The sequence below is a fragment of the Desmodus rotundus genome, chromosome 3 (genome assembly GCF_022682495.2).
Source record: "Desmodus rotundus isolate HL8 chromosome 3, HLdesRot8A.1, whole genome shotgun sequence".
Taxonomy (NCBI): Eukaryota; Metazoa; Chordata; class Mammalia; order Chiroptera; family Phyllostomidae; genus Desmodus; species Desmodus rotundus.
This window is the reverse complement of record NC_071389.1, coordinates 12493279-12519020: the sequence shown is the minus strand read 5'-3', so window position 1 is coordinate 12519020 and position 25742 is coordinate 12493279. Positions and strand designations below refer to the sequence as shown.

Genomic DNA, 25742 nt, shown 5'->3' with positions numbered 1-25742 from the left:
CTGATGTCCCCGAGAGGCCTGGGCCTGCCACGGAGCCCCTTCCTCCTGGGCAAGGGGGGCCCTGGGCTCACGTCCTCTCCACCCCTCCTCCCTCCTTCCCTGCAGGTGAACTTCCACAGCCCCCGGAGTGGCCAGAGATGCTGGGCCACGCTGACCCAAGTGGAGAAGCGGCTGGTGGTGCTGGTGGCACTTCTGGCAGCAGGACTGGTGGCCTGCGTGGCAGTGCTGGGCGTCCAGTACCGGACAAGTAGGTGCCTCTGTATTTCACTGTGGGCTTGACTCAGCTCTGTTCACTTGTGCAAGGGGGCTTCCCTGCTCAAGTTGGATTGGCCTCCAGGGTCACGGAGAGAGCTTAGCCTGGCAGGCTCGGGTTGCTGAGCTAGCTGAGACCTGGCAGGTGGGTGGTGTGGGTGGTGTGAAGGTTTTGGAGTCAGAAGGACATGAGTCTACGTCCCAGCCCAGCAACTTACCATCTGTATGACCTTGGACAAGTCACTTAATCTCCCAGAGCCTGTGTCCTTTCTACTTTAAAGACAGATGATGCCCATTTGGGGTTGGCTCTGAGGATTGGAGATAATGTATGGCATTTACTGGTACCCACCAGGACTTCTTAACTTTAGCTTTGGGTGCTATTGTTAGGGTCGGTGGGCTGGTGAGACATGCGGGCTGGCACTGCCCAGCGTCCTTAGTTCCGACAGAACAGCCATAATGGCTTCTGTGTACTTAACGTTTTATGTGGACCAAATACCACACCACTTCTTCACAAATGTAATCCCATGTCCGCCTTATGGCAACTCTGTGAAGTGTGGTTACTTTTGGCCCCATTTTACATATGAGGAAACTGAGGCAGTGAGACTAAGTGACTTGCCGAAGGTTACTGCAGTAGGGACTGGGGAGCCTGCAATCAGCCGCAGGCCATCGGGCCCCAGGGCCCAGCTCCGCCTCCCTTTGGGGTACAGGGTGCACCCCAGTGTGCATCAGGCTTCCCAGCAAGCTGTCCAGCCATGACCCGGCTCACCTTTGTGGACCTCTGTAACCGAATCTCTCTCCCACCTCATGTATCGATGCGATCGGGCCTCTGCGGGCGGGGGACGGAGGCTGGCTCTCTGTTTCTGGCCGAGAGTGCCTCACGCAGACTTGGTGTTCAGCCGGCACTTTGGAACTGGAAAGGGCAGTCCTGGGGAAAACGAGGGTGGGGGTCCCGCCAATTCCAGGGTCTCTCACTACCCTGTGCCCAGCGCCTTGCTTTCTGGTGGCAGATTGTCCACCTGGTCGAACGGCCTCTGAGGGTCCAACCCCACAGACTCCGTCACCCGTTCACGCACCTGTGCAGGGTCTGGAAATGTTGACCCCAGGCTTCACCACGCCACCTGCCCTGTGAAGTTGCCGGCCCACCAGGGTGGCCACGCTAGACTGGGACGGGGAGAAGTTGGCAGGCCTGGACAGGGGCAGGACTTCATCCACATCATCCTTACATCCCTCCTGTGTCCAGCATCTGTTCGTTCGTTCGTTCATTCATTCCACAAACATTTAATGGGTGCTCACTCTGTGTCAGGTACCTGCATGGTTTATGGATCCTTTACCAACTAGTCCTGGCCCAGCAGGCGCTAGGTGTGCATTTGATTAATTAATTAATGATTTCCAGGCCCTTAACCATGTGCACTTAGCATAATGCCTGAATGCCAAAGGTGTGCAAGCAGTTTGCAAATTGAGTAAAGAAATGACGGAGTGGACAAAGGAACAGGAAGGAGGACAAAGCTGGGAAAGCCCTGTCCTACCAGTCACGCTTGTCCTGTACAGTCGCCATCTTGCCGTGAGGAAAGGTCTTGCCTCAGTCAGCTTCCTTCAGAACAAACACCCCGCCTGGCAATGTGGGCCCTGCCCAGCTTCATCCGCCCAGCTCCCGGCCGTGTGCCTGGGGAGAGGGTGAGACTCCAGCAGCTGGTGTCGCCCTGAGGCTGCCCCAGGAGTTCCCAAGGTGCTTCTCCACCAGAAACCAGAAGGGACCCCAAGGGGAGGCTCCTGGCAGTCGGGCCATGGAGGGCCCCCCGGGACAGAATCCTGCTTCTGCCTTGACCCCAGCCTTCTCAGGGACATAGGATGGTTTTCCCAGCCTCGACATGGGTGAAAGGAACTCTGGGTGGAGCTGGGCCAGGGTCAGGTAACCCCTGAGCCAACCCATGTGTTTTCATCAGCTTCCTGGGCCTGGGCACGAAGCAGCCACCCGGATATTAACAGTAACCTGATTACCCAGCAGCAAGCGTTGGCACTGGCCACATCTAAGCAAACAAGGCCAGACAAACCAAATTCTCTGTGGATTCTGAAAGACTCACCTCTAAGTTATGTCTGGGCACTTAAACACACATTTATCCACTTCCCCGCTGCACCTGCCTTTCTAGAAACTCACAGGTGCTTTACAAACAGCAGCAGCAAAACAAATACTAACTCTTCCCAGAAAATATCCTGAAATGTCTTACTCAGTGTCAAGGCCAGGTACTGTCCAGACGAGTGTCTGCGACCTAGATCTGGGACCTGTTCCTGCTTTCTCGAGTGGCCATGCACGTTCTAAAAGGAAGAAATACTTTCTGCCTCCACACGTGGTGACCAAGTGCTGGACAAAGCTCTTTCATTCACTCACTCACTCACTCATTCATTCAACAAATGTGTTGGGCAGCTTCTAGATGCCAAGTACAATGCTGGGCAAAGGAAATAGTAAAGCAAGTAAAATGCCGGGCCTACCCTCAAGCTCACTCTCTAGTGGGGGTGGTAGATGGGGAGACAGCCAAGACACAGCTTCGTCTGTGCTCCGGTCCACATCTGGGCCGGGCGGCCAGGGGGCCCAGAGAGGGAAGAGGGTAAGGGAAGGCTTCCCTGGGGACGTGGAGCCTGACTATTGACCTTGACATTAAATGAAGGGGCTGGAAACATCAATTAGTCAAATATGCATTAAGCCCCTGCTGGGCCAAGAATAGTTGGTAAAGGATCTATAAACCATTAAATAATCAAAAATTATTACTTAAGCACCACCTAGGGACCTTGCCCTGTGCGGAGCAGAGTTGGTGCTTAGTGAAGAACTCAGACTAATTCTCAGTCTGTCTGTCTGTCTGTCCGTGTCTCTCTCTCTCTCTCTCTCTCTCTCTCTCTCTCTCTCTCTCTCTCACACACACACACACACACACACACACACACAGATTCTGACGTATTTCCCCCTCTGAGGATCACCCTCTTACACTCTGTCTTTTGGTATTTCCAGCAGCCAGGACTTTGTCAGACTTTACTTCCTGTGGGTTGTTGTACAGAAACAATAGGTATTCATTTCCTTTTCCAAATACGGAGTTATATCATAATAGTGAATAGGCTTTTTCAGATGACACAGAAATTCTCTTTCCCTAGCCCCACCTGTCCCCTTGGGGGCAGTGGGGCACGCACCCTGCTCAAGATGGTCTCACCTAGAGACACTGAAAACGGTGCGCGTTCCCTGCGGAGGCCTGTCTCTATTTTCATGCCTAATGGCTCAGTGATTTTTCATTGTATAGCCTTCTCGAAACAAGTAATTACCTCAAAATAGAGTCACCCTGTTTTTGTGCTGTCGTGCAGCTCCTCCGAGCCTGAGCTCAACCTGTAGGACTTTGCATCTGTGGTAAGCTAATAGCCTGCAGGCCACCCAGCCCCCGCCGGCACTGTTTCCCAGTGAGGTGAGCACTGCCCCAGCCGCTGCTCTTCCTGCTCTCTAAAGGTCAGCCTGGCAGCCTTGGACCCTAGGACTCGAGGGAGCCGAGTCCGCAAGCCCAGCTGTCGGGTCATTTCACCTTCGATGTGAAGTTGGTCTTGTTGCAGTTCCTCATTTCTAGATGGTGAAACCGAGGCTCAGAGAGATGTGGTCACTTGTGTGAGGCCCACAGCCAGAAGGAGAAAGCTGGGATTCCAACCCAGGTCTGAGAGCTCACAATGTCTGCCTGCCCTGCCTTGTTCCTCCCTGTACACGGGGGAGAGCGAACTCAGCAGAAGGGCCACAGCAGCCCCTGGCGAGACCAGCAAAGAGGTGGTGAGGGAAAGCGGAGAACCCCAGCCAGCCGGCTGTGGAGTTGCCGCAGGACTGAGCTGGGTTCATTGTTGGCTCTGCCACGCAGCTGGTGACCTTGTCCCCTCACTCGCTCAGAGCCTCAGCTGCCTTATCTTAAAACGGGGCATCGCACCTGTATCTGAGGCTTGTACCGAGTCCTAAATGAGATCATGGATGTGCATGCGGTACCTGGTGCAGGGCTGTGTTCAGTAAACAGTCCCTCTTATCGCCGGCACAGCTGTGTCAACAGAGGATTCCACTGGGCCTGTCCTTGGTCCCTGGCCTGGACCTCTGGCCTCTCCCCTGCAGAGTCAGGTGCATCTTGCTGCCTCACGCTGGGCCGCAGCGGAGGCTGCCCACAGTGCGGGTCCTTTGCTAGCGCCCACTGGTCAACCTTGAGGCAGGGGTCCATCCCCCACCTCTGGCCTCTTGCTTTCAGGCCACCCTCACCCCTCTGCCCACATTTGTGAAAACCAGCTCAGAGGAAGCTGATTTCTCTGCTCCTTGTGTTTCGTGGGTACTGGTAGGACTTGCAGCCCACCTGCACCAAGTCCTGTTCCTCGTTAGCCCACCCCTGACAGGTGCGGCCGCCCCACCTCCTGGCAGTGTGTGGGGTGGGGGTCCTCACTGGGAGAGCCCCCATCCAGGCCCAGGGCAGACACAGCTGACAGATGGTGGGGTTCTCATCCCATTGGCCCTGAGCAGGGTGCTTAGCTTCCCTGTGCCTCAGTTTCCTCTATATAAAAATGGCTGTAAGCAAAATGGTCTAGGGTTTCTTTTTTTCTTTTTTTTTTTTTTTTTGAGGATTCAGTGAGATCACTGAGGTCACTCTCCTACCTTGTGTTCCGTGAGAATGATTTTTCATATTTTCCTTCGATTTCTAACAGTCTTTTTTCTCCCTGAGTCCTGGCATCGTAGTGTCCGCAGCCATTTGACACGCACTAGATACACTCAGTGTATGTTTGTGGAATGAGCGACGGAAGTTTCTCCTCCTGTTATCTTTTGACTTTTCCTTTATAACGTGTGTATCCCCAACTAAACTATTAGCTCTTAAAGGAAAGGACTTCAGCTTTTATATCCCTCACCACACATGCACACAGCGCTCAGCAAAGAACCTGGAAGATAGTAATTACCTTGTTGGACAAATGACGCGTGGAGAGTGAATGAATTTGTTGAATACTAAGGAATAGTAAAAAGTCAATGAATATTTGTAGAGGGAAGGACTAGTTAAGAGAAACATCTTGTTTCCGGGTACTTTGAAGCCATAGAAAGGATTTTAGGTACCTGAATAGAAGACTTAGTTTATAAGCCAGGAGACAGCAAATCTGCTGAGATCATTTCTCCGGAGGGGTCTGGTGGCCATCCAGCACCAAATCTGTTTGCTCACGGCCAGGGTGGGGCATGGCAGCCCAGGGCCCCAGGCCACTGTACTATAGTCCTGCAGCCTCCGCCCTGCCCGCCCTTCACTGGCCTCTTGTCCTTGTCCCCTGCCAGGAACGCCCTCGGTGTGCCTCAGCCAGGCCTGTGTCTCCGTGACCAGCTCCATCTTGAGCTCCATGGACCCCACGGCAGACCCCTGCCAGGACTTTTTCACCTATGCCTGTGGCGGCTGGATCAAAGCCAACCCCGTGCCCGATGGCCACTCACGCTGGGGGACGTTCAGCAACCTCTGGGAACACAACCAGGCCATCATCAAACATCTCCTGGGTAAGCAGCACCAGGCGAGGGCGACCAGCGAGTGGGCTGCGGAGGAGGGCGGTCAACAGGACCTCCCTGGCCAGGCCAGTCAGAGGAGGAGCTTGGCAGAGTGGGGAGACCATCGGCTTTGGAGTCGGTGAAACTGGGTGAGGATGGCTGTCCCGTCACTTGGGTGGTCCTGAGTGAGTTGCTTGTCTCTGAGCCTCAGTGTCTTCCTCTGCAAAACAGGACTGCTGGTGCCCGCGCTGGAGGGTTCTGAGAACTAGAGAGCCCATGGGTCAAGTGCCAGCACAGCACGCGTGCGCCCAGCACAGACACTGGCAGCTGTGGTCCTGGCTTCTGTGGCTTCAAGCTGCAGCTTAGTTGTTGACCAGTACCGACTGTGATGTTGGCAAGTTGTGAGCACAGGGAATCAAGGCTGAGCGCACGAGACCGGATGTCAGGGTTGGGAGCAGGTAGAAGTTGTCAGGGCTGTTCACCTTGGAGTTGCTCACGGTGGGCAGCAGTCTTCCTCAGCCTCCTGAGAAGTGGGCTTGCGTGATAAGCCTCTAACTGAAGTTCTGCGCTTTGACCCTTGTGAGGCCCTCGGCACCTCTGGGTGACCTTGGTGTTGGCGGATCACGCATAGGTTAGGGTGCCGCGTCTGTCTTGTTTGCAGCTGTAGCCCTGGACAGTGCGTGTTGAGCGAACAGCTGCCCGTTGGGCTCCTCCTCCACGTGAAGTCACGGCAGACGTGCCGTCACACAGAGGGGTCTGGGCCTGAACCCCTCAGCAGTGGAGACCTTCGCCATCCCCCTCTCCTGCTGACCCTGTCTGGGGACCCTCGGGGGTAGGAGAGGTGAGATCGTGAAAAGCCGGTCACTTCATCCACCAGTGAGAGAACTTAGATCCGACAAATACTTACTCAGTTAAAAAAAATTTTTAAAATTCCGCAAGATACTCAAAAGTAGGTAAAATATAAGAAGATGGCTAAAAAGGAACAAATCCTCACAAAGGAGCAGGAAGCTTCCTACAGGAAAGTTTTCTAAAAGGCAGGAAAAGATTCTAATTTGATAGTTAGGAACTTTAGGCAGCTGTGTCTTTTAAATGAAAGGAGGTCTTTCCTTTCCAACCCAGGGGGCAACGCTGAACCCCCCACCCCCACCGTTTCTTCCTGGCCCCCAGCAGCTCCTGGGCAGGGCCCCTTGGCAGCCCCCCGCTAGCATAGCCTCCTGCTTGCCTCCCCGAGGAGCAGGACAGGGTAGTGGATGGAGGTTTTGTGCCAGTCTGTGTCAGGGACAGCAGAGCCCCTCCCTGCATTGTGCCACCCAAGTGCCTTTGAAAGGGGACACAGCCTTTTATGTCAGAACTAGAGACTAGTTCTGATATAAACCCAGACTAGAACTCAGGGACATCCCTTCCCCAGTGCCTAAAGACAGCCAGGAGCTAGGCAAGCACTACCAGCCAAAGAGGGGACAGTCCAGGTAAGATAACAGGATGGGCTAGTGCCTCTGGGTTCACATGCTGGTTCTTCCACTCCCTGTGTGATCTTGGGTCAATTGTATAACCTCTCTGGTCTTCTTCTGTCACCAGTACAATGGGAGCTGTGCGTCCTTTAGGTTATGAACATTAAGTGGGAAAATATCTATAAAGTGCTTTGTTTAAATTGACCTGGCATACTGTGGTGGCTCCGTTTATGTCGGTGGTACTGTTTTCACCCTTGGCCTTTACACACTACTGTATAGTTTATAGAGGGTTTTTTTTGGGGGGGGGGGTTAAGATGTCATCCTACTTGCTCCTGTAGGGTAGAAGCTAGGAAGCACTTGATAGATGAGGAAGTAGGTCCTCAAGGTAGGTTATTAGGTAGCAGAGCTAGGACTTGCCTGAATTCTGGTCATGTGTCCTTTCCCCTGTCCACACCCCGTCCCTCAAGCACAAGGGACAGGTGCTTGTTGAGAAAGCCTGCAGGAAGCTTGGAGCAGTGAGGGTGGGTCCGGAGCAAAGAGGGAGAGAGACTGACACCTGTCAGTATCTGCTGCTGGCTGGGCGCTATCCGAGGCTCTTTACACACCCACCGCCTTTGTCCAAACAGCTTCTCTGGGACATGGGCGCCGTGGTTCCCACGTTATAGGTGAGGAAGCTGAGGGTCACAGAAGTTAGGTACCTTTGCCAAGGATACACTGCCAGTCAGAACGGGGAGGGGTCCCAGCCCTGGGGAGCAGGTAGCCAGAGAGGCGCCAGCAGGCACTTTCACACCCCAGGTGGGCCCGAACCGGCCCTTGTGTATGGTGCCTACGGGCCCTGATCCTGCTGGTTCTGGGGCTGGTTCTTACCAGAAGGACCTTGGGGCTGTGCCAGGACTAAATCCACCCCCTAAGGGGCAGGGCTGGTGAGGCGTGGCCTCCAGGCTCAGGCCCTGGCCATATATCCACCCTGTCCCTGAAGGTCATGGTGTGGGTGGGGAGCTACCCTGAGCTGGGCACAGAATAGCCAGAACCACGTGTTCAGGCCCTGACCCTGGGCCAGGGTCTGGGGTTATCAGGAGGCCGCACTGCAGGGTTTTGAAGGCAGGAGGCCCTGGCTTGCTTGCGTATCACCCGTGTGGCCTCAGACCAATGAACCAGCTTCTCTCCAGCTGAGTTTCACTATCTGTGAAACGGGGATAACTGTGCCCCCACAACGTAACGTTCCTATGAGTTCTGACTTGCATGTGGTGGGCAGAGTGCTTAGCCCAGAGCCGGGCACCTAGTAAATGCTCTCACAAAGCAGAGCTGCCCTTCTCAGTCCGGAAGATGAGTTTCTGCCCAGACTTCTCCCTAACGAGCCATGTGACTGCAGAAAGGCTGCTCAGCCTCTGGGGCCCCAGCTCTCCACCTATGAAGAGGGAACTGACGCAGAGCATGAGGAGAGATGTTCTAATGACTAACTGGGCGGTTGAAGAGTAATTCCTGCTGCTTTTATTTCTCATGGAAGTGCTGACGTGCACCAGTTATCAGGAAAGGAAGCACGGGGCATGCCCATGACTGTGCTGGGCTGTTTACTTGAATTTTATTGAAGCCATGGCAGCCCTGACCAGTGTGGCTCAGTTAGTTGGTGTCATCCCGCAAAGCAAAAGGTTGCCGGTTCAATTCCCTGTCAGGGCACATGCCTGGGTTGTGGCTTTGGTCCCCGGTTGTGGGTCTTACGAGAGGCAACTGATGGATGTTTCTCTCTCACATCAATGTTTCTCTCCCTCTCTTTCTTCTTCCCTTCCTCTCTCTCTTTTAAAAAAAAAGAAAGCATGGCATAGGCTATTTCTGCCCAATTTACAGATTTTGTTACAGATAAGACTCACAGATACAAAGGAAATGTATTTCCTAGAAAATGCTGGGGCTGGGGTTCAGCCCCATGGGGCTTCAAACCTGCATTGTTTCTCCACTGACTCACCTGAGACGGATTCACCAGACCCTGTCCCCCGTGGCAGTTTGAGCTCTCCAGGCTGGGCAAGACTGGCCCAGGCCTGATGAACACAGTCGCTGGGACCACCCCCATATCACACTGGCCAAGAGCTCCCCCAGAAGATACATCCTGGGGTCACCTCCCTCCAGGTCCATTCCTTGGCACTAGTCTGGAAACAGCCCCTCACCTGTGGGCCTTGATAGCTGGAAAGCCCTGGAAAGGCAGGAGGCAGGTGAGTAGGTGACAAAAAATTCAGGAGCCCGGGCCAGTGCATTCCTGGGCTTGAAGCCAAGCTGCTCGCAGCCCCGAGGCAAAGGGGCCAGTCAGCTAGACAGCTTCAGGAGGGAGCTGAGACGGACGGGGATCAGAACAGGTGGGGGGAGCCCAGGCTGTCCAGGCTGGCCTGGGTGAGCCTTCCCTAGGTGGAAGCAGGAGAGGGGACATCAGAGTGCTGGGAGGACTGTGTCAGTTGGCCACGCACAACAGCTCTTACGGTCAGCTTGCCTGTGACCTTGGGCAGACCTCTCCTTCCTCTGAACAGTGAAGTCACCCTAACACCCTCAGAGGAAATCCAGGCAGATCTGTAGTGGGTGGGTTGAACTAGGCCAAATGCCACCGTGGCATGTCCTTGCAGCCTGCAGACTGAAGGGCAGTGACCTTATCTGCATGAGACACAGATGCCTCATCCAAGAGACACTGCTGCCTACCCAAGCTGCCAGCTTAAGCTGTCCCCATAGGAGACAAAGAGTGTGGCCCGACTTTGGCAGGGGAAGGATCCCCGCTTAGGCTGGGCCTAGCCCTAGGCTTTCTGCCGTATGGTTTTAGCTCAGATTGTTCTGCTGCCTGAATACTTACCCCACCCCCTTCAGTCCTGTGAGACTTTTCTCTCCTTGGTTTGCTCCCTCATGCTGCCAGAGGGCCTCTACTGGCTTGAGTTACAGTTGCATTTTGTGTACCTGTCGTATTTACTTTATCTTATAAGATTAACACACACACACACACACACACACAAATGAATGCCTGCTTGTCACAGTTCCAGCAATACAGATTCCGTAAAGAGGAAGAAAAGGTTAGCGACCTCCCTTTCTTCTGCCCCTGACACCAGTCTCCCTGAGACACATGTGCAGTCCTGCCCAGTGGCATTAACTTTGTCCACGGCAGTGACTTGGCAATTAATCTTGCCACCCTGTGACATCTCTTGCATTTTCCTTTTGATTGTTTCTCCAGTATTTCCTGTCTAATGTTGTTTCATCTTCCTGTGCAACCTGGAAGCTCTAGGACATGCTTTCCACCCGGTCTGGTGTCTGCCACGGTGGGAACCTCCTGTCACGTTTGGGGAGTGGGTACACGGTCTGATTGGTGGGCGGACTGGAGGACGGGAACGGGCGTCCAGGCTTCTCAGCAGCGGCCACGTTGTGTCAGGTCTTCCTCTGCTTTTCCGAGCCAACCTGCAGCCAAGGAAAGGAAGGCAGGGAGAGCTTGGGCTCCTGCTGGCAGCCTCAGCCGCTCACTTGTGTGACCTTGGACAAGTTACCCAACCTCATGCCTGTAAATTGGGCGTGACACTGACACCCACGGGTGGAAATTGCTACACGACGCCCGCACATGGCCACGCCCACACGCAGAGGGAGCAGTTCATTTTCTCAGGGAAGCTGCAGAACGCTCGGGTTCAAATTCCAGCACGCTGCCCCTCAGCTCTGCTTCCCTGGGCAGGTTCCTTGAAATGAGGTGATAACACGCACCTCGGCATGCCAGTGTGGTGAGGAAAAGAGCTCAGTGCAGGCGGCCCCAAAGAGGCACCAGGAAACAGTGATGGTATTATTATTCTTTTGATTCTTCTGCAGAAAAAGAAACCTCCTTTATCAGCTCCCCACACCCCCTCACAGGATGGGGCTCGTGAGGGCTGGGATTGTCTGAGCTGAGCGTGTGGTTTTATCTAAGACAAACACTGGGTCTGCCCTGGTGGAGGTGGAGCCCCCCCATCCTCCAGGCCAGCATTCCCAGCAACCCCTGATTCTGCAGCCGCCCAGCTCCCTGGGCATTTGTTGGGAGAGGCTGTTCCAATACAAACTCCCAGAGGAAGACGCGGACCAATTACATGGTGTGCTGCCTTTCCTCTCTGGGACTTTGTGGAAATGACTGAGGAAGTTTCTGGAACTTGGGGCCCCTAAAAGGAAGTGCCCAGGAGGTCGGGAGCCCTGTTGCCTGGTCCTGGGTTGCCACATCATTTCCATGCCACTGGGGCCCTGGCAGTGCCACCATCTCCAAAACGAGGCCCTGATTCAGTCCTGGGAGGCACCCTAGTTGATTCCTCCTTGCCTGGTTCTGTGGAACCTTCTTCTGAGAAGTAAACCCAGGCAAGGGCGTCTTAAAGGAAACTAAGCTTTTCCTAGAGGGAAAACTACCTGTGGCTGATTTCACTCTGAACCCACGCCTCCTCCCTCAGGCCGTAGTGATGGATGCCTTTCTCTGGAGCTCCCAGGAACACTCACTCACTCATCCATTCAACCATTCGACAGTTACACATTGTACATTAACTATGTGCCAGACATCGTGGGGTGCTGGGCATTGCGTAAGGAATACGACGGTAATTCCTGTGGAATTACATTCCAGCAGGGAGACAGACAATAAACAAATAAATGAGTAAATTAAAAATCTGGTTGTGAAGAGTTAGGGCTTTGAAAAAAATCCAGTAGGAAGCAGACAGGGCCTGGGAGAGACGAGGAGGCCGAGGAGGGGACATTTCAGCAGAAACTTGAATTTAGGGAGAGAACAGACTGCACGGATGTGAGGGGAAGCGCGTGGCCCCAGGGCTGGGGTGTGGGAGCGAGAGGGAGAAGATCAGGAGGCAGGCGGCCAGTGGCAGCTGGGGAGGGGGCAGGGCCCAGATCATCCCAGCCATGCTTCTCAACCTTTTTTGTTAGTGCCCCCTCCCAAAATTTGAATGCCAAGAACATACCGTGTAGCTGTTGTGTGCTGTATGTACATGTAGAAAGAGTAAGTTGTTTCTGGCCCCTACAAACTCGTTCCCCCCACTGGGGGCAATATTGCCCGTGTTGAGAATGAGTGGTCCCGGGCCCCCTGGGCAGTTTTAAGGAGTTCGTGTACAACGGTGTCTATTCAGACTCCCAGTAGCTCCAGACGCAGCTCTATAAACATCTGCCCACCCAGGGGCCCGCTGGGATGCCTACGAGGCATCTCCGACTTAAAACATCTGAACCTGAACGGCTTATTCTGCTGCCATCCCTGCCCCATCCCCAGCCATGGGCATCTCAGCAGCAACCTCTTGCCCAGGGCCCCTCACTGCTCACATGGTCTGGACATGGTCTGGTACAGTGGCCTTCCACCTGGCCATCCCGCTTCAGCTCTTGTTCCCCTGGGTCCTGCCAGGCAGTAGGTGCCCTGTGAGGAGCTGGGAGCATGGGCTGCCGTGGGTGGGCTCCGTGAGCTAGAGGGAGGTGGAGGGAGCGGTGGAGGGGCCTTCCCTTCTCCTGGGCTCCTGCCCCAGCCAGCATCAGCATGGGAGTACAAGTAGTATGAACGCTGACTCCTGGTGGGACCCTCGCTCCTGTCCCTTCCTCGCCCCCTGCCTCATTTCCTCCCCTTGCAACTAACTGTGCAGCTGGCACCCGCCTCATCACCCTCCTGGCCCCCAGGTGCTGTGTCCTTCCTTAAGAGGCAGACCCTGGGCTCTGCTTCCAGCAAACAGTGCTGAGGGCTGCTGCGTGCCTGCCTGGTGCTGGGGGGACAGGGATGACCAGCACACAGACCAGTGGGCAAGGCTGCCCGTGCACAGCCTCCACGTCCACTCCACGTTGAGCTCACCCAGAGAGCCCAGGCAGGGGTCCCGGCCTCCCCGGCCATGCTCTCTGACGGCCTCTGGTGTGTTCTCACCACATTCGTCCCTCTGTGTGATCAGAGGCCTTTGGGGCCGTCAGAAGGCCGGCTGGCTGCCTTACCCACCCGGCTACGGGCCTTGGGCAGGAGGCTGGTGTCGGTGTTGCTCACAGCAGTGCCACACTCAGCCCGGCGGCCACCAGACCACAGAGACTTAATAACATTTGTGGGAAGATGAGTGGACAGGGGTGTGGAGCTTGGAGGGAGGGACGTTGAACTTGTCTGGGGCAGCCTCTCGGTGAAGGAGAGAAGGAGGCTGGGTGCTTTCCCGTTCCTCCCAGTGACGGTCATTCAGGGACCGTTCGGGGGGTGCGCGCAGGTGTTGGGGAGCTTGCTGTGATGAGCACAGTCAGCCTGTCCCTGGAGCCTTCCTTTAGGCCTCTTATCTTGGTGGCCTTGAGGCACTGGGGGAGGGAGATGCCAGGCCCTCTCGTGGGCCAGAGGGCACAGAGTGTGCCTTCCCTGACGCTGGCCCTGACATTTCAGCATCACTGCCAGAGCCAGATGTGGCCAGCCAGCCGGAGGAGGCTGGAGGGTCTGGCAAACAGTGAGGTTGGAGCTTTCCCTTCCCCGAACCTAGCTGCTGGGCCGTGTTGTCATAGGAACAAAGCCCCTGGAAGGGCGGGGGGTGGGGGGGACACTCCTTTGCTTTTCCTGATGTGCTGCCTTCTGCGTCTGAGGAGCAGGGAGAAGTCCCTGCCCCCCCTCTAGGAGGCTCCCCTGCTCCGGTGGGGCACGGGGCCAGGCAGGCACTGCCAGGGCTGGGTAGTGGTGGCCTGTGGCCTCCAGGGCTGTGTGTATCCCGTCCCGCCACCTCCTAACTGCGGTCCCTGAACCTGTCACCATGTCATCCTTCAGACCACCCCACCCCTCTTCAGGGCGCCACCCCGACTGCAGCAAGGCAGGGGCCCACACTCTCCCTTTCCGACAGTGATGCTGTTGAGGGTAAGAACTGGGGGGCAGGAAGCCCTGAGGTCAAGGGCTGGGAAAGCTGATTAAGACCAGACAGGAACTGACTCCTACCTTTTGTGTCCACTGGCTGCACCACATGGATTTTTGCCCTCTAAGCTGCGTGCCCTTTCACGCTTCCTTGCTTTTCCTCACACTCTCCAACTCCTCCCAAACCCAGTGCCACGCTCCCCTTATTTCTACCTGGTGAGACAGGACATCCTCTGGAGAACCCCCTAGCCCCATCCACCCATCGGTGTGACTTTTTTCTGGGATCCAAAATCATTTGCATTCATCGAGGCGCTTCGTTGTCTTCAGGTCATTTCTTTGCATGTCGGTGTTCACTGGCAGGCCTGAGCTCTGTGGCTGTAGGGAGCCGGTCCCATTCATTCTGTAAGGCCTGGTGCCCAGCCCGGTGTTGAGAGCCTTCGTGAATGAACCTCTTGGGAAAGATGGCCCCTGAGAGAGGCCTTGGAGGAGAGGAGAGCTGGCCAGGGTCCCATGCAGGAGAGCCGGGAGTGGCTTTTTCGTGATGTGTTTTCTAGCTGTCCTCATGCTGGGAAGGAAACCCCCTGAGCCCAGCTCAGGGACGTTGTCCTTTGCATCCCCAAAGCTGGCACAGAGGAAGCATCTAGTGTCTGTTTAGTGGGAGAATGGGTAACATTCTGCCAGCAAAGTCTTCGTGGAGGAGGTAGGGTTTGGGGTGGAGGGTGGTCTTTGAAGGAAACAAAGGAAGGAGTTTCAGGCCCAGGAGAGACAAATGTGACTTGAGGAAAACTGGCCAGAGCAATGAGGCGTTCCCCAGGGAGGGAGTGGGCTGGACGGAGGGAACTGAGGGGATCAGGGACCCTGGCGGGGTGTGGAGCGGGGCTCTAAAACAAAGGCTCTGGCACAGGAGCCCAGGCACATAGTAGGTCCTTTGTGACACGAGCAGCAGGAAGTGGTCGCCTTTACTGGGGGCTGCTGGGACCCCACCCTGTGCTTTCACACATTCAGGAGCCTGATCCTCACAGGGGGCATCGACACCAGGGCCCTAAGGACAGGGAGGAAGGGACAGTCTCCTGGGTGTCCCAGTGTACGGGACTGAGATGCTGCTTCCCGGGCTTGGGAAGGGAAATGGCAGGTGGCCCCTGAGTCCGCTGTTAAGTCTGATGAACATGCCCAGCCCCTCTGAGGAAGAAGCCGAAAGTAAATTCAGAAGGAATGAAGCCTTTAAGCCTTCCACCCGACTCCTGTCTTTATCACAAGGAAGGCCATCTGGGATCTGAAAATCAAGACAGGCCTTCGTCCCACCCACCAGGCAGGTGTCTGGGCCCTGTGTTGGCCCTCAGGGAAAGCAGACTGTCCTGCTGGGTGGCCTGTGCTGCCAACCCAGGGACACATCTGCAGACCCGACCACCAGAGGGGGAGAAACATGGTATATACTTTTCTCATTTGCCATCAGCTCAAAGCAGGGAGCACCGCCGGGTTGCCAGGCTTTGCCTAGGGGCGGCGGTCGCACACCTGCCCTGTCTGAGTCCCCCACCACTGCCCTACCAGGCGAGGCCCAGCTCTGTTGACGCCTGACAACAGAGGCCCTGGAAAGGACCACCCAGGGCCTCTTGTGTGCTCAGGGGGGCATGTCGTAAACTGCTGTGTCTTGTCATTCCAGAAAACTCCACAGCCAGCGTGAGTGAAGCGGAAAAGAAGGCCCAGGTGTACTACCGTGCATGTATGAACGAGACCAGGATCGAGGAGCTCAAGGCCAAGCCGCTGATGGAGCTGATCGAGAGGGTGAGCTCCTCTGGCCCATGCTGCCCGCCTGTCCCTCTGGTCCCCATCCCAGCTCTCAGCTGCTACCGGTGCCGGCCACCTCACACCTGCAGCCACGTTGCCCAGCTGGAGGGTAGAGTCTGTCGGCCAACACGGGTCCCGGCTGTGTGTGTGTATGAGTGTGTGCACACGTGCTCATCTCCCTGTGGGTGGGGATGTCCGTGCACTGGTGTGGGCCTGTGTCCGCATCTGTTGCGGATGTCTGTCACATGTGTGGGTCTCTCTGTGCATCTGTGTGCGGGACGGGCTGGATCTACAGACAAAATGTGTCTCTCTCTGGCTGCTTCCTTGTCCTCAGGGAGTGTGTATGTGTGAGAGCGAGGGGTGTGCTCCAGAGGCCAACAGAAAGTCTTGGACCAAAAGCAGAGCCCGCCCACTGACCCAGGGCCTCCCTGTCTTCCCGAGCAGGAGAAAGAGTCTTTCTTCCTGGATGCCTTGGATGGACTCCCAGGGGGCTGCCCAGGCCTGGCCAGGCTGCCTGGCACACACACAGGGTAGCCGTGGATGTTGCCTGGCTGCCCTGTGCTCCCTCCAGGCCCCGCCTCCTAGCTTGGCTGGCAGGAGGGGGGAGGGAGTTGCAGCAGAGCGGGGCACTGGGGGCAGTGGGGACTGTGCAGTCCCTTCCCTCTGGCACAGGCCCCCGCATGCCAGCCTGTGCCCAACCAGGGAACACCAAGGAGATTCTTAAAAACCCAACTCTGAGAGAAACTAAAGTAGACCACAGATTAACTACCTTTTTAAAAATAGAGCTTCAGGCAAATTGAATTTATGCTTGAATAGGAATGACATTCACGTGACTTAGTATGCAAAAATAAAGTGCACCAGAAAAGCCTTTTCCCATCACCGTCCCCAGCCTCTCCGGGAGCAGCCGCCATATGGATTCGTGGCCCACTTATCTCGGGTACACCTCGGCTCCACCGGGGTCCCTGGCTTGCTGGTCGGAAACCCTCATGAAGACCCTCCCTTTTGTTTGCTCTTGAGGCTCAGAGAGGTCAGGTGCCCCCCCTCAGGGTCGCAGAGCACATCAGCTACAGAAGCACACTTGACACCCGAGTCTCCCTGCCACCTGGTGACCTCCCTGTTTTCTCTCCCTCCACACAGCTCGGGGGCTGGAACATCACAGGGCCCTGGAACAAGGACAATTTCCAAGACATCCTTCAGGTGGTCACCTCCCACTACCGCACCTCACCCTTCTTCTCCGTTTATGTCAGTGCCGATTCCAAGAGCTCCAACAGCAATGTGATCCAGGTGAGCTCCCCTGGAGCCCCAGCAGAAGGGCCAGGGCCTCAAGGCCTGTTTTGAGTTCAGCAAGTGCTGACCTTGGGCAGGTGGGGAGGGGACTGAGGTGGGATGGGGACTTGCCCTGGCCGGCAGACAGGCTTCTGGTCTCTGAGCCTGGGCTGTTGCTGGAGGCTCCCGACCAGGAGACCTTTACAGGCAAGAAGGTTTGAAAGGGCGGGCTGCCTCCTGGGGCAGGTGAGGTCACTGCACAACCATAAGTCTCCAGGGTCCTGATTGGTCCCTAGGCTCCAAGAGTGATGTCAACCCCTAGGCTGGAGACAGGTCCCCCCACCCCAGCCTCCAGCCTTTGTAGCTCCTCTTGGAATGGCTTTGAGTCCATCTCTTCCTGCCAGAGCCTGTCCCAGGCTGGAGATCGTGAAGGCTGAGTTTCCACCCATCTCTGCTACTCACTCACTGTGTGACCTTGGGCAAGTGCCTCAACCTCTCTGAGCTGCGATTTCTTTATCAATCAAATGAACTATAATAACACCTACTCTAGGTCCGACGGGGTGTGGCCATAAGCTCTGGTAGTAACTGTCGGGAACTGATCCCCTCACCCACCTGCACTCACCAAACACTCTCCTAGAATCCCCTTCCAGCTGAGAGTTAGATGTGTCCTCCCTGTTTCCCAAATGAAGAACCTGAGGATCACACAGGTTTAGTAACTTAACCAAGGTTACACAGCTTGTGAGTGGCTCCACCGCCCCATCCTGGGAAGTGTTTCATGAAACAGAGCTGGGCCTGGGGGTGTCGAAAGAGGCAGGTGGCTCTGTCTGGCCCTTCGGAAGGGCCAAGAGTCCCTGTGGTTGACCATGGATATGGGCAGGAAGGCAGCCCCACGTGTATGGGAACATCCTGGGGTGTGCCCCTGCTGGGACCCAAGCTAGTCCTCTGTGGCCTTGGCCAACCGTCCCACGGCGGGTGGAGGCCGGGCAGTGTGCCTACACAACGGGATTCCCTCTCACTCCCACCTTTCTCGCCAGGTGGACCAGTCTGGCCTGGGCTTGCCCTCCAGGGACTTTTACCTGAACAAAACCGAAAACGAGAAGGTGAGTGGGCTTCCTCAAGGCCGCAGCTCCCACCCCCAGCCCACTGTTCTCCCCAGCTTGTTGTTGTCCCTGCCCCCTGTGCCCCCTGAGTGTTCACACTTGTGCAGGTCTTTGAAGCCAGAGGGACACTGAAGTGTCACTTACCTGATAGGGACATGCAGTGCCTGGCAGGGCAGGGTGTCCCGTGTTCCCATTTCAGAGTGAGGCTGTTTCACCTTCAGGCACCAGGCACACAATAGGCAGGGAACAGGTGTCCTTTGTCCCCGTTCTGGACAGACGCAGCGATACAGCCATTGCCATTTGTGGGTGCCGGGCCTTTTGTATGCGTCACCTCTGGTCACCCTGCAGATACTGCCTTGTCTGTCACATAGGTATTTTTTTTTACCTGGCCTATTTCAGAGGAGGGAATGAGGCTCAGAGATGAGAAGTGACTTGTTCAAGGTTACTTAGACAATAGGTGGTGAGACTTGAGATTCAGTTCCAGATCCACACACTCTAAACCCCAACCCTCTCCATCCCCCTCACTGCATCCCATGGCGTCCCAGGGAGATGGCACCTGAGGTTCGTCACCTCTCCATTCCTCATCACCCACTGGTATTGAGCAGGTGCCTGCTAAGGGCCTGCTGCTGGGGAGATGGTGGTGACGGAGACAGCCTGGGCCCTGCCCCTAGGGCCTGGGGTCTAGTGGTGGGGGGCAGATGTTAGTAACTAACCATCAGTTAGAGGCACGATGACAAATTGTGATAAGTGAAAGACGAGCTGAGAAAGTAACCTGGAGACCTAATTCGGGTGTGGGGGCCTAGAGGAGGACAGTCCAGTGAAAGTGAGTTCCAGGAACTGACAGATGTCCCCTTGGTGGTTCTCATGGGACAGGCATGCAGGAAGGGACATGGACCAGGATAACAGGGACCAGCCCTCTTGGGGACCTCTGGTCTTTGTCCTGAGGGCCTTGGGAATCAGTGCACTGCCAGAATCATTCTAGAAGCTGGTGTCCAGTGGGTTCCTGGGTAAAGCACGCAGCCCTTCCCTTCCTACACCAAGCCACAGCTGGCCCTGCCCCACCCTGCCACCCTCATCCTGTTGGCAATGGGCAGCACTCACTGACAGATGGGGGGTGCGGGGCCCCACAGGTGCTGACGGGATACCTGAACTACATGGTCCAGCTGGGGAAGCTGCTGGGCGGAGGGGGCGAGGACGCCGTTCGGCCCCAGATGCAGCAGATCCTGGACTTTGAGATGGCGCTGGCCAACATCACCATCCCCCAGGAGAAGCGCCGGGACGAGGAGCTCATCTACCACAAAATGACAGCAGCCGAGCTGCAGGTAACTCGAGCTCCAGCTGGACAGCTACAGGGATCCAGGATGTAGGGCGCTGGGTGGGGGTTGAACACCCGCTTCGTCAGATTCCCAGAACACCCCGATGAAGCAGGGCTGGTGGCTACAGTCGGTTCACAGATGGAAAAACTGACTGAGGCCCAGAGAGGTGGAGTTACCTGCCAAAGGCCCTGCAGCTGATGACTCCGAAGCTAGTCACTTGCCTACTACTCCAGGCTGCCTTTCTGTAACAGCATCTGCCTGGGGAGACTCGGGAGTCCTGACGACCCCTCACACTGACTGGGCACTTCCAGCCTCTCCAGCACCAAGCTCATCGATCCGGGGGTGCACAGCACACAGTACATGTCAGGGGTGGGTTCTGACCTCGCTTCACCCTTTGTTAAGTAAGCCAGGAGGTTAGGGGGCATGTTCAAGGCCATGAGGCTCCTAAGTGGCCGGGGAGCTGGGCATTAGACTCCGGCTTCGTTGACGGAAGCTCTGCCCCTGCCATGACCCCGGTGACCTCCTGGAGGTGAAACCAGGTTGGGATCAGAACTGTGAGGCTTTTTGTCCTGAGTGTAACCCATCTGAGAAGCAGTCCCCTCCGTAACTCAGCCTTTGCGAAAGGCTGCCCCCTGGTGGCTGCTTGGGACTTGCAGGTCGTGAGTTGGCCTGCCAAGTTCCTCCTTTCCAGTTCATGGGGTGCTGGTGTCTGGCCTTATCCCAGGCCCCCAGTGTCACAGAGAAACCAGCAAAGTGGCCTCAGCCAATTGCCCTGTCCCCTGCCATCACCCAGAAATGCTTGGCTGGGCTTTGCTCCCCTTGGGGAGGATGTCTAGGCCACTCGTGTAGGGATGCAACTAAAATGTCTCCTCCCTCCACTCTGAACGGCCAAGTCCTGCCATGCGTTAGAGTTTGGCTCATTTCCTCCCCTTTCTGAGAGTCGGGGAAGGTGAGTGGGTGAGCAGTAGCCAGCCAGACTGGGTGTCCCAGGTGCAGGTGCGGCCCACACAAAGCCTGGCCTCCTTCTGGGCGCCTTCTGCCCGTCGGGTCCCCAGAGAAGCTGGCATCAGGCTGAGTGGTGCTGGGTGGCTTGTCAGGAAAATCAGCAGCCTGTGTCGGGCACCATCTGGCACTGTTTTTCCACTCTGAGGCCAGGCCGAGGGAGATGCTGTTTGTGTAGCATAATTTGGTTTGCTCCAGCTGCCCAGTTCTCAGCTTGCGGGGCCCAGCCACTCCTCAGCCCCCCACACTGGCCATGATGCCAATGGACTCCCCCTGGAGGGGCAGAGAAGGCAGAGTCGTGCTGGGCACAGCGGCCCCAGCCTGGCATAAAGTTCCACCCCCACGCAGCCTATTGCCATTGCGTTTGTTCCGTTCCTCTGAGCAGAAGAAGGAAAGTCCTAGCCTCCCTCCCAGCTGCCTAGCTTTCTGGTGGGGAGGACTTCTGCAGAGGCAGCAGCCTGGAGTGCTGTGAGCTCTGGGTGGGGTCAGGAGACTGCCCTGGCCCAGCCCCACCACCGGCTGTGTGACCTTGGGCAAGTCACACACCCCTTCTGTGAGCCTTGGTTTCCTTCTTTGTACAGTGGGGCTTTGCTCCCTCGTTCACCCCTGCGGTGTGCCAGGACGCAGATAGACATGTGAGAGACAGCCCCCGCTCTCACGCAGTAAGTCACAGAGTCCTTTGAGAACAGGTTGAAAACTGCAGAGTGTCTCTCAGAAGAAGTGGGCACTTGTACCTATAAAGTAATTATGTCCAACATTTAAAAGACATTCTGGACCCGGATGCCTGTCTCCTGGATAAGAATCTCTGCCTGGCCTGCCCACGGGGCTGGGAGAGGCTATGAGGAAGCAAAGGATGGGATTTCATTTTGTGAAACGATATGTGCAATTCAAATATGTTTTAATCATTGTTAGTGTTATGCCTTTGTTACTGGTGATCCCAGCCCATGTCTCCAGCCCTAAAGTAATTTGATTCATTCCACCCTTGCACAGAGAATGTCTTGTTCCCTGGTACCTGGAAATTGGTTTTCTTCCCATACCCCTGGTGGAGCTCCAGCCTTCACACTGGGGCTCTAGGCTAGCAAGGGTTCCAGACTAGCCCCCAGCAGAGTCTGAATTCAGAGCACTGAATCAGACATCCTCCTGGAGACAGTTCTCTGGGGGCCTGAGGGCCCTCCCATCCCTTTCTAGGACCTTCCACACCAAAAAGTGTTTGGGAATGAGCCCATCCCTTTCAGTTCTCCAGCCGAGATAAAGGCTGATAGCATCCTTCTGTTCGCTCCTACTTCGCAAGCCCACTTGAGCTGGTTGGTTGGTGACCTGTAGTATTCTTTGGCTGCGGGTATGGAAAATAGAGCTCCTCCATGAGCCCGAAGGATTTGAGTCACAGTAGAATGTCCTAGTTGGTTAAAACAGCCATCTCCTTGGAGACGGCCGTAGGCACACATGTTTAAGTTAGGCGTTCTCTAAAGGAATAGAGACTGAAAATGAAAATTCTGCTGTTCGACACATACCCTGTCTCAGAGCTGTGGGAATCTACTTGCACAGACCACCTGCTGTCCCTAAAGGAACAGGCCTGTGTTGAGTACATAAAGATTTATCTTCTCATGATATCTGTGCCCGATCGGTGTTAACTGTTTAAACAGTGATGTTTTTGGAAACTCAGCCGGTTTCCCAGGGGTCTTTGCCAGCAGGCCATGTAGACAGGTGGCTCTAAGTGTTGGCCCATCTCACCTAAACACCTGCAAGTTTTGCAGCCACAGAAATGGGAAGGGGGAGCCCCAGAGGTTGCCTGCTCAAGGGGCTCCTGCTGGGAAGGAAGGAAACTCGGGCTTGTTGAGCAAGCTGTCCAGAGAGGCACAGAGCAGCTAGCGCTGGAGTGGGAGGTGGGGTGGTTGCCCCATGTTAGAGTGAGACTGGGTCTTCCCAGTCCAGTCCAGGGCCCTCCCCAGCTCGCCTCCTGCAGGGCAGGCCGGCGACTGCAGGAGCCCACTGAGCACGCTCCTCCCCACCCTGGGAAGTCCGCACTAGGCCATCGTGGGGATACAGACCAACCCCCCCACCCCCAGTTGTCAAACCCTTGCCTGCAGAAGCTGCCCTCCTCTGTCCTCTGAGGTCCTTGCTCCCCAGCTGCAGAGCTGCCCTTTAAAACCAGACACGGGAGTACACCTGGATCTTAGACCTGCACGGTCACTAGTTAATTGTGACGTCAGGAAAGTCACTTTGGCTCACCTGCAAATTCAGTGTCTGTTGAGTGGTGGGTTTTTGTGGCTGCCTCTGTCACTGAGGGTATCGTAGGTACCTACCAACAGGTTCGATCCAGCTGCTATTGTAGACCGACTGACCTTACTTACCATGGGAAGGCCATTTATATTCCACCTCTCACCTTCCTTCGTCTTCGCCATTTTTCAAGGGAATGGAGACCAGAGTTTGGAATTGGACAAGCCCAGGCCTGCTTCAGGGAGACCTTGAGTAGCGATTACAATGCTTAATACTGATTGAGTATTTGCTAAGCGCCAGCGACCATCCTAAGTGATTCACACATGCAGGCGCTCTTGCTATAACACGACACGTGTAGTCCCCCAAAACTTCGCATTCTATAAAATACAGGGCAAAGAAGTAATGAAAAATAATGACATATGGGAAAAACAGGTCTAGAGCAGACCATTTCCAAGTTGTGCCACTTTGCTTGCGGGCGCTGTGCTAAGTGAAATGAGTCAGTCACAAAAGGACAAACACCATAGGGTCCCACTAAACAGGAGGTAGCCAGGGTCCTGGTTTCTGGGGGCTGGATGGGGAGCCGGAGAGGTTCTTGTTCCACAGGCACGGAGTTCCAGGTTTGCAAGATGCAATTAGTGGGTGGGTGGCCATGGTGGTTGTGTAATAATTTGCATGCACTTCGTGCTGCTGAGCTGCGCACTTAGAAAGGGTTAGGATGGTAAAGTCTAGATGTGTGTTTTTACCACAGTTTAAAAAAAAGACCTTGTGCAACTTTGTGATCAGAACGCTCACAAAATAATCATGGGAACCTTGAGAGATCCACAGCATGGCTGGAGGCTGCCTGGCAGGAAGAGGAAATGCTGGCTGTGGACAGGGACCCTGTGGATGAACGAACGGGAGCTCTGAGCACTGGGGCTGCCCACAGGGTGGGCCCAGAGCAGGTGCGACCTGCCAAAAGCTCAGAGTGATGCACAACTGGCTGTGCCTCTGTGGGAAGGGAGCCTCGGGACAGAGGCTCAGTTTAAATCATCTTAAAATAGCGCTGACGGGCTTCCTGCGGGGGCATCAGCTGAGCTCAGGGCTTTTCCTTACTTGCTGAAGGTTATCCTTCTACACTTGCTTTTCCAGATACCATGCCTGAGAAAAGTCACCTATGGGCCAAAACAGTTGACACATTGAAGTGCTGTCATTGTTGAATTCAGCAGTTGTGTAGAAGAAGGCCAATCAGATAGGAGCTCATTGATGTTACAGAAGTGCCTGTTGGGTCGAACAGACAGTATTAACTCGTTTAATCCTCACACCGATCCTGTGAGGTGCATTTCATTATTATGATGATCCCCCTTTCTAGATCCCAAGGCACAGAGGGGTTCATCTTCCTTCTCAGGGTCACACAGCTTGTGATGAGAGAGCGGAGTATGAACCCACGCAGTTGGGCTCCAGATTCTACACACTTGTCCATCAAGGCCTGTCTGAGGCTCAGTTTCTTCACCTGTGAACTGCACGTGACGGCACCTGCCTCCTAGGCTCGTCCCGGGCACCAGTTGCGAGCTGTGTGAGCTGTGGCAGTGGCACCTGGCTCCTAGCTCCGCTGCTGTGTCACCTTTACCACATCATTGTTCCATTTCCAGTTCCAGTTTTGGCTCCTTAGAATCCTGTGTGCGTACCTCTTGGACACCCCTGCTCATTCTCTGCTAAACCGAGGTGCTAAGCGTGACTCGCACACTGTGATGTTCTCCGTTCAACCAGAAATACGATGTTATTTGATATTTATCTTTATTTGTACCCTGAAATTCACCACCTAAATGTAATGTTCACATGTTGATTTCCTACACGAAAATATTTTTTGGTTAAGGATTTGTCCTGTTGAGCAACAGTTTAATATGGAAAGTTTCAGTAGCCATATGCATTTTGCCATGTTTCAGAGAGGTCAGTAAATATTATGTAACTATATTTTTAGAAGAAGAATTATATGCACAGCATCTCTGGTGACAAAAGTCCACCAGCCTCTGTTTGACATCTGTCCGGTGCATTGTCAGACAGCTCCCAGCTCTTCGCTTTGTCCAAAGGTAGAAGGCACAATGACATCTTCTTCAGAAGACCGCCCTGGACCCTGGGCTCCGAGTCACGTCACGCTGTTCTCTTCTCTTCCCCAGACCTTGGCGCCCGCTATCAACTGGCTGCCCTTCCTCAACACCATCTTCTACCCCGTGGAGATCAATGAGTCCGAGCCCATTGTCGTCTATGACAAGGAGTACCTCAGCCAGGTCTCCACGCTCATCAACAACACTGACAAATGGTAGGGGTGCCCGGCGGCCTGGGGCAGGCCCCTCGTGGGCAGCCTGTGCAGTCACACGCTGCTGCTCTCTTACCGGGCGGGCAGGGTAAGTGGTGGTAAACTGACTCAGGAAAATGGGTGCTGGAGCTGACTTTTATGAGAAGCAGTGGGGCACCCTGGTTATGAGTGCAGGTTCAAATCCCAGCTCCTCCACTGCCCAGCTCTGTGGCCTTGAGCACAATTTTTGCCCTTTCTCAGGTTCGTTTTCTGCATCCATAAAACGGGGCACAGGCAGCACCTACCACGTGGGGTTGTTGTGAGACTTCAGTGAAATAATCCATGTGAAGTGTTCAGTACAGTGCCTTGACATGGGATGGGAGTCAGGAAATGTTAGCCAGTATTTCTAGTCAGTATTTATGATGTTCCATTTTAGTTTTAAAGATTTGTAGGAATTTTTGAAAACTGCAGAAAAAATTATAATTACCAAAAACACTACTGTTGATCTTAAAGGATGTGTGTGTTTGTGAGTGAGAGAGAGAGAGAGAGAGGGACTTCTAAAACGTGGTGAGAGAGGGACTTCTAAAACGTGGTTCCTTCTCCCTCCCCATCATTGTGACTAGATGTATAGTCCACTTTTCTCTTGACTTGTATCATAAGCATTTTCCGTATGCCATCCCAAACCCTCTGCAGACCTTATTTTTCACGGCTGCATAGTATTCCGCTGAGAAAATGCCTGATCACTTACTCACCCCCCCCCCGTTTGTTCT

The 25742-nt window shown here is 54.9% G+C and overlaps 1 protein-coding gene across 6 annotated transcripts in view; it reads left to right on the top strand.

Annotated features, from left to right (window-relative positions):
* The window catches only part of ECE1 (endothelin converting enzyme 1), a 94166-nt gene that overhangs the window by 54265 nt on the left and 14159 nt on the right, over positions 1 to 25742 (top strand). For all 6 annotated transcript variants that reach the window (XM_053920158.2, XM_053920160.2, XM_045190617.3 and 3 more), the window contains 7 exons: positions 106 to 247; positions 5558 to 5770; positions 15675 to 15796; positions 16937 to 17083; positions 18100 to 18165; positions 19296 to 19487; positions 24854 to 24996. In XM_053920158.2, coding sequence (XP_053776133.1) covers positions 106 to 247; positions 5558 to 5770; positions 15675 to 15796; positions 16937 to 17083; positions 18100 to 18165; positions 19296 to 19487; positions 24854 to 24996 — 1025 coding nt within the window. The remainder of the gene's footprint in view (positions 1 to 105; positions 248 to 5557; positions 5771 to 15674; positions 15797 to 16936; positions 17084 to 18099; positions 18166 to 19295; positions 19488 to 24853; positions 24997 to 25742) is intronic.